This window comes from Haplochromis burtoni, unplaced genomic scaffold (assembly GCF_018398535.1).
Source record: "Haplochromis burtoni strain Fernald_Lab_line unplaced genomic scaffold, NCSU_Asbu1 Contig_237, whole genome shotgun sequence".
NCBI classification, from domain to species: Eukaryota; Metazoa; Chordata; class Actinopteri; order Cichliformes; family Cichlidae; genus Haplochromis; species Haplochromis burtoni.
The window spans coordinates 217,737-225,776 of NW_024582598.1; the positions used below are offsets into that span (position 1 = coordinate 217,737).

At 39.7% G+C, this 8,040-nt stretch overlaps 1 protein-coding gene across 7 annotated transcripts in view; it reads left to right on the forward strand.

Annotated features, from left to right (window-relative positions):
* lipeb (lipase, hormone-sensitive b) overlaps window positions 1-8,040 on the forward strand; it is a 30,958-nt gene that overhangs the window by 5,548 nt on the left and 17,370 nt on the right. For all 7 annotated transcript variants that reach the window (XM_005938251.3, XM_005938252.2, XM_042226985.1 and 4 more), the window contains 5 exons: window positions 1,983-2,224; window positions 3,104-3,388; window positions 4,123-4,213; window positions 5,251-5,396; window positions 5,803-5,988. In XM_005938251.3, coding sequence (XP_005938313.1) covers window positions 1,983-2,224; window positions 3,104-3,388; window positions 4,123-4,213; window positions 5,251-5,396; window positions 5,803-5,988 — 950 coding nt within the window. The remainder of the gene's footprint in view (window positions 1-1,982; window positions 2,225-3,103; window positions 3,389-4,122; window positions 4,214-5,250; window positions 5,397-5,802; window positions 5,989-8,040) is intronic.

The following is an 8,040-nucleotide window of genomic DNA, read 5'->3' on the forward strand; positions in this document are numbered from 1 at the left end:
CTGCAGTGCTGTCCTGTTTAGTTCAGTGATTTTTGGTTCCACATTTGTTTTGGTCTTTCTGTATTCCCCAGGGTCAATAAATGCAGAAACTAACATTGCTCACATAAATTCAGAGGGTTTTGTGTTTGTAGAGAAACGTTTTCTGCTTTTGACAAAAGCAAGTTAAAACAGACACAACTGAGTGGACAGTGGACATAATATCACAGCACATAATGACTGGTTGCTGATTTGGAAAACAAACAAGCCTCAGCTCTGTAAAATGTGGACTTGGAATTAGGTGTATTCAGATAATGCATATTTTAAAACAATCAGGGAAGATCTGCTTGATGTAATTAAATCATTTATTACTAAGTGTACAACAGTTACAAAAGTTTTTATTTTTTAAAGTTGATTCTTCAGAGGGTCTCTTCTAGGATATGAACAAATTGTTGTTTTTTTGTGTTTGTTTGTTTTGTTTTTGGGGTTTTTCTTTGTCAGAGTAGAGGAGTGAGAAGCAGATGCCAGTCAGGAAAATAAGCGTGTGCGTGCGTGCGTGCTATAAGTTGTCTGGCTGATAAATGTCTCTTTGCAGATATCAGGGGGACGTGATTCCTCCCAGCAGTCTGAAATTGCCTCTCCTATTACTCTTCCTGAATGGCAGGGAATAGCAGAATAATTGTGCGATTAGGGCTCCATTATTTCTTTGACCCTTGAAACAATATTTCTCTTTGTTATCTGTTCACTTTTCAGCATGCAGAGCCTACTCCTGCTTCCCAATCAATTATGTCTCTTTGGGCATTGTTTTACCAGAGTTATTTATCTGCATTTGTTCTGTATTGCTTTTTCAAAGTTGAAAATGTAAAATCCAAAGTTAAAGGATTGAGGCTAATTCTTAGAGTTGTCATTTAATTTAGCATCACTTAAGTGGTGATAATTTACTCTACGAACTGATTACTATCGACATATTGCCATACTAATGAAAATCTATTAAATCAAGAAACAACAAAAAAACCTTTGTTTCCATTTCTCCCATAGTTTCTCGCCTTTTTTTTGTTTGTTTGTTTTTTTTTGTTTTGTTTTGTATTGTTTTGAATTGAATTGAACTTTTCTGTGTGTCCAATGCCCCTTCTTTTCTTTCCTCTTTCTCAGCATGCCAGAAACCTTATACAAGTACCAGCTAGTTCCCAGAGATGTTATGGAAACTCTGATCTCAAGTGACTCAGTAGGAGAACGCCATCCTACAGTGATAATCCAACAGGGCAAAAGTGCTACATCTTTGTTATTATTGTTTTTTGTTTTTAATTTCACTAGAGAGGTGGGCACACTTAATAAACACAGTCTGCTGATGGTTGTCTACTGTATACCTCCCTTTGGGATTCGTATGCAAGTTTGTTTATGTGTTTTTGTCAGTGTATGACTAATCTGTGTTTGTTTCCCAGCAGCATGATACCAGATCTTGGTGGATTTTTGGTGTGCAGCTTTGGTTTACATCATTTAATTTCAAGCCTCGCTTAACACGTTTCAGTTCATGAGATTCCATACATCAGGATGTAGGGGCTCAGTTAATAAGACTAAGAACATTTTGTAGGATATATCCAAAAATATCCCACTTGGTACAGTTTCTACATGCTGATTACAGCTGTGGGTGTGGTGCAGAATATTGATCAGGGTGCTGCTTTTTATGGTAGTTGGAGCAGATGCCAGCTTTCAGTCAGGTTTTTAGAAACGCAGCATATAAGAATACATTTGGGATTAGAAGGATAATGGTATTAGTAATAACAATGTTACTAATAACTAGTAACAACAATGTTACTAATAACAGGAACTGCAAATTATTGCGATTACACCCCTAAATCATCAGTTACGTGCCTACAAGTGAAAAGAGACATTCCCCAGTGGAATACATACTCATGTTAAAAGAATGTTGTTATTCTTACCCACAGTAAATCTGATGCTTTCATTGTTTCATTCGTGGCCTTTTCCTTTTGTTTCACTGCTTTTAGTGATGGATACCAAAGCAGTATTTGCGGCCCTGTACGGTGTGTGCGAAGAAAATGCAGCTTTCTTCTCAGGGGGAGCCAAGGGGTCACAGGGTGATGCTGCACGGCGGCTGGTGGAGGCCATGAAGCAGATTCAGGAGCACGCTCGCAATCTGGAACCTGTTATTTCTGGCTTTGCTAATGTTTACCATCACTTTGATTTTGATCCACATATACCAGCTAATGGCTATCGCTCCCTGGTCAAGGTAGGCTTTCTGATGTTTTAAGGTCTTTTTGCGTGTATAAATGAACTCTTGGATGTGTGTTTTGTTTTGTTTTTATTTAATCTCTGTGCAGCTTGGAGAAATGGTACCTCTTCTGCAATACATTCTTATCAATATTCTTTCCACACTGTGAGAAACTATTCACAGCACCTCTTTGCTTGAATATCACTTTGTTTCAAGGTCAGTCCATTTGTTTTACAGATTGATTTTATGTTACAAAGTGGGCAAGATAAATTCCTCCAGCTGCGAATATCTGCCTCTACTGTATCCACTGTACTTTATCTTGTACAGTTATTGATGAAACATCATGACCTTCGGTTACTGCAGCCCACCACAACAGAATGAGTCTAGTAGAGCAGCAAATGAATCCTGTTCTGTTTTCTTCTCTGTTTCCACATTTATAATCCTTCTCATTCCAGCAGTACCACTCTTGCTAATCTGTAACACCCAGTGAAGCAGGAAGTTTTTTACATGTTCTCATTTAGCCATGCTTTCACACATCCTCTCCTTTCCCTTTAGGCTTACCACACTAATCTTAATCACAATTTAAGCACACCCAGAAGACTTGTCTCTTTAATGAGTGCATAAATGGAGACTTTAGGTTTTGTTTTTTGTTCTTTCAAATAATGCGTATTGCTGTGTATCTTCATTTCAAGAATAAATATAATTTTATAAAATTGTATCCCTTTAACACCCAGTAATATAATGTTTCCTAATACTTATATTAGTACTTAATAAAGTTTTTAAGGTTCGTGTAATGTGATTTAGAATTTGCTGAATGTCAAAGTAAACTTTATTGTGTGGCGGATGTTTTCTAATTTTAGGTACCGGTATTTTATTGTCACTTTTTTTATTTTCTAGGTTGTGCGTTGCTGCCTTCTCCACATCATCCACAAGGGCCACTACATCACCGCCAACCGCCGCAGCATCTTCTTCCGAGCAGCACATAATGCAGGGGAAATGGAGGCGTACTGTAATGCTCTGTGCCAGCTGCGTGCCCTGCTTTACCTGGCTCAGCGCATGCTACATGACAACAGCCACGGCAATTTGTTTTTCCAGGATGAAAGCGGGCTCAGCGAAAGTTTTGTCCGTGAATATGCATCCATGCACAAGGGTTGCTTCTATGGCCGTTGTCTGGGCTTTCAGGTGAGATGAGCTGTTTTAGCAGTCATATGATGTGACAAGGATAAGCACTGGGAACTGTGGAGTGGTGAGAGTAAGAAAACGTGTAAAACTCTTATAACAGTATAGATGAGCAGCGCTACTCATAGCTACAGTTCTGGTAAAGGTTATATACATTTTTCATTCATCAAATTTTTCATATTGCATTCTACACCTTTAACTTTTTTATATTTTGTGTTGTGTTAGGACTAGTTAGTTGCGGAATAGAGGTCTCAAAGATTTCTATAGTAATTTGTAAAGTATTCTTTAGTTTTGTAAAAGAAAGAACTTGTTTGTGTTTGAGGCAACTGGCCTGTTACCTGGTCTGTGTATATTCCCCTGCTTTTATTTTAGAAATAGGAATTGACCCTAAAAAGAGATGTTAAGGCTATGAGAAATACAGAACGACGATCTGGTCATCTTTACAGCAGTTCCCATTTTTCTCAGTTGAGCTTAACAAGGGAGGCTGAACTCTCACAGCACAGAGGTCAAAAGCAAACTAAAGGGAAAAAATGATGAAGCTCCCTTTGAGTCTATTTTCTATCAATTTGTAATCTCTTACAATTCTGATATTATGAGATCTTCTCATTCTTTTTTTCACTTTCTTTTGTAGTGATTCTAGTCACATTTGTGTTCTATTTCTTATGTTTAAATGTGTGGATAGTGGACTGGAATTGAAATTATTTTCTCTGTTTTTGTACATGCCTTCTCCCCTCTAGTTCACTCCAGCCATTCGCCCCTTTCTTCAGACCATCGCTATCGGCCTTGTGGCCTTTGGAGAAAACTACAAGCGGCATCAGTCAGGAATAGGTCAGCAACATCTTGTCTGCATCTGCACCCTCTCATCATCCAGCCAGATCGTTTTCATTCATAGATCGTACTCATCCAGCCCCACACCTCTTCTACATTGCTCCCTTGCCCCTGACTGTGTAACTTTTGATGTTGTGTTTGGATTGTAGATGCTCTTTCATCCCTTGGAATCTTGAGGGCTTGCTGCTGTGCTTCTTTTATATTTCAGAATGTTTTGAACATGCACATAGTTATGTACAGAGGCAGCAAGAGAAGAACATGCACTGTCATAGACACACATGTATTGTGCATGTGTGTACACAGACAGAAAACTATTTAACATTCAGTAAAGAATTATCCATTTCTCATGGTTTTTTGTGCTCTCTGCTGCACCACAGTGGAAGCAGGAGGTATTGCACCATATGGTGAGTGTGCTAGACCACCACCCCTTTTATAATATTCCTCTGTAGTGGTCTGTATAACTGTGTGAAGAAACTTATTTTATTCTAAAGCTCTTACTCTGCCAAGTTGTTCTGCATTTAGCACTGTAAGCTACATTAGCATTCCTGTGCCTGTATATCATCATGATAAAAGGCCTTTCCTTACTGCCCATCCTTGACCCATAATCGTGGGCAGTAAATAAACCGCTGAAAGCAAGAGAAGATTGATAATACAATTGAGTCCTTGTGTGGCTTACCATGAGCCCAGTACAGTAGACTTAAAAATCCCTGTGGCAAAAATGACTATAGTGTTTTGACTATGTAAAAGCCAATTTCACCCTTCTGTTTTTTTTTTTTTCTCCCCTGCTAGGGACCAGACACTTGAAACTTTAATGTTCATTCCCTCCTCCACTTGTTCCTGCTCTTTGTCTGTGTGTTAAATGTGGCTCCCTTACCTGTTTTTTTTTTTTTTTAATCTTTTGTCCTTGCTATTCAGTTTCTGTTTCATTTTTAAACCATCATTATCATAATATGCATTCCTCTTTTTTTTTTTTTTCCTTTCCATTGCCTTATCTCGGTCTCCTCCTCATCATATATGCTTCTCCCTACTTTTTTCAGGGGTAGCAGCCAGCTCTTTCTTTACCTCAGGAAAGTATGCCATTGACCCCGAGTTGAGGGGGACTGAATTTGACCGCATCACCCAGAACCTGGATGTCCATTTCTGGAAGACATTCTGGAACATCACTGAAACTGAAGTCCTGTCTGTGAGTAGACTGTTAATGTTTTTTGTGTCTGTCTGTTGGCAAACACACAGAGACACCCGCTCTTGGACATCTGTAATTGAGAAGGGTTATCTTTGCTAACTCATGCACCAGGATCTGCACAGTGCTGTTTTTAATTTCGGCGCAGTATCAGGGATACTTTGCTTTCCTCTGGTAATGGTACCTTTCTATCATTATGCATTTCACCTACAGGCTGTTAGTAATAATAGAGTGGAATTCAATTTATTCAATGGGGTTCATGATTTATTCATTCAGTTTCTCTTTCCCTCCAGTGGCCTGCCTCACTCTGAAACTTGGACTTTTTTTTTTCCTCATCTTTCTTTGACTTGTTTTCTCACTAAATGTCTGGGGTTTGTTTTGTTTTTTCTGTCTGTCTCATTTACCACAGAGTCTCGCCAGTATGACATCCACTCAAGTCAAGGTAAACCGAGCTCTTTCTGTGCCTCCTGCGACCTTTGACCTTCCCTTGGCGGCCAACCACAGAGCATCAGTAACTATAGCTCCACCATCAGCGCACATCGGCACTGCTCCTGTTCAGATGAGACTCATTTCTTATGATCTGCGTGAAGGACAGGTACTTGAATCTTTATTCAGTCCATACTATAGTGGCATACTTGAAAATTCAATAAAATCTTTATAATCTCAAACTCTGCAAAAGTTTATGGAGCTTTTAAAGACTAATGCTGGCACTTGCTGTACACTTGTCTCTATGTCATTGTTATGTTGAGTTCTAATCTCATTCTGGATGACTGCCAGAGATGGGATTGTAATACGTTAATACGGTAATGTGCTTTTCATGCCTGCGTAGTAGGTTGAGACATAACAACAAAGTCAAACTTGTGATCTGAATGACATAAACAACCTGATGAAAGACCCTGGCGCTGATCTGATTATTCTCAAAAAGATTTTAAGTAGGGTTGTAACAGGTCTGAAACTGTTAAGGATACACTGCAGGCACTGCCAGTTAGCATCTGACTTAAGGGCTTCATCTGGAAGCAAGGGAGGCATCAGTCGCAGGTGTTTGATCTAAACCTTGGTGGGCCTGCACACAGCCTTGGTCTGGCTAGCATTTGTGAAGTCTGTTAAAGAAAAACATATAAGGGGAACCTTCCTAACTCACAAGGACACCACCAAGGCAAAAGAATATAGAAAAGTGCAGCTACAAATTTAAACTGTCCTTGTGTTGCCCACAATCCACATATGTCTCCATGGTAGAGGTTAAATGTCAGAGAAGTGGTTAGTTATTAGCTGGAGAAGACGGACAGATTCTTTGCTATAGTTCAACATAGTCACAATAACAAAGAACAGTACAACAAAACTAGTAGTTAGAATTTAAAAAAGCAAAAGATACAACGGCGTGAAGCAGTAATCTACCTGTACAATGATTGGAGGTGCAGCGTGGTTTGCAAAGTGTGCCCCCTGAGGAAGTGAACTACTGAAACTCCTGTTAATTGATATTTATACAAAGCCGTTTGTGGAAATGAACTCTGTCTATGCTCACTCTGGGCTAAAAGGTAGCTAAGACTTGCAGGTTACAAGACAACTGGCATACACAGTAAAGCACTGACAGCCATTTATCCATCCATTTTCTGCTGCTTGTCCAGATCATGGGGAGCAGCCATAGCAGAGATGCTTAGACCCCTTCTCCCCAGCCACTGGCTTCAACTGCTTTGGAATCACCACTGAAACCTTCACAGGCCCAACATAATCTATCCAGCAGCTGACCCAGAAGGCAACTGGGAAGCATCATAGACTGATGTCCAGACCACTTTATCTAGCTTCTTTTAATGCCAAGCAGTATCTGCTCTTCTGTGAGCCCCTCTTGAATGCCTTAAGCTTCCCACTGTGTCTCTAAGGCTAAGCTCAGGCTCCCCACCACTTGTAGGCACAATTTTATTCTTTCTGTAATTACCCACAGCTTGTAGCTGTAGGCTATGTAGCCAGCTTTGCCTTTGCACTCAGTTCTCTTGATCACTTCAGTGCAGTGTCTGCATCACTGTAGGAGCTGCACCAATTCTTTGTCAATCTTTGACAACCAGTGACAACAAATACAACCTGAGCACTTAGACAAGAAGATAAGTAGAACGCCAGTGCTGGGTGCTAGGCCAGTCCACAGGTTGTTTGTGTCAACCAGATGACACTTGCATCTTTCTTGGTATTATCTGTGTGTGTGATGCATATTTAAGTAGCCAATTCTGGTGGTTAGGAGAGTGTACTGAAATAGGTTAGTTTTTCTCCATATGTTTTTGCTGACCTTACATATATCAGACATTTAAAAGAAAAAAAAAATCTTTCAGTGAACAATTCAACAATATTTGTTGGCATATGTGGCATTTTCCTTGTTTCTTGTTTAAACAGCAGCTTGAAATCATCATCTTATTCTGCTTAATTCTCACACACACACACACACACACACACACACACACACACAGACACACACACACACTTTCACACACACACCTCTAATGTCTGCAGGGCATTGACTGTGAATGGAAAAGATGCTGTTTCCTGTCCTTAACAATGATACTTCATTCATTCAGTGGATGATATACCCCTCACAGGTCAGCACACCCACAAACACACTAATGATGTCACTATTAAGAGCAGAGGTCAAAACACACATACA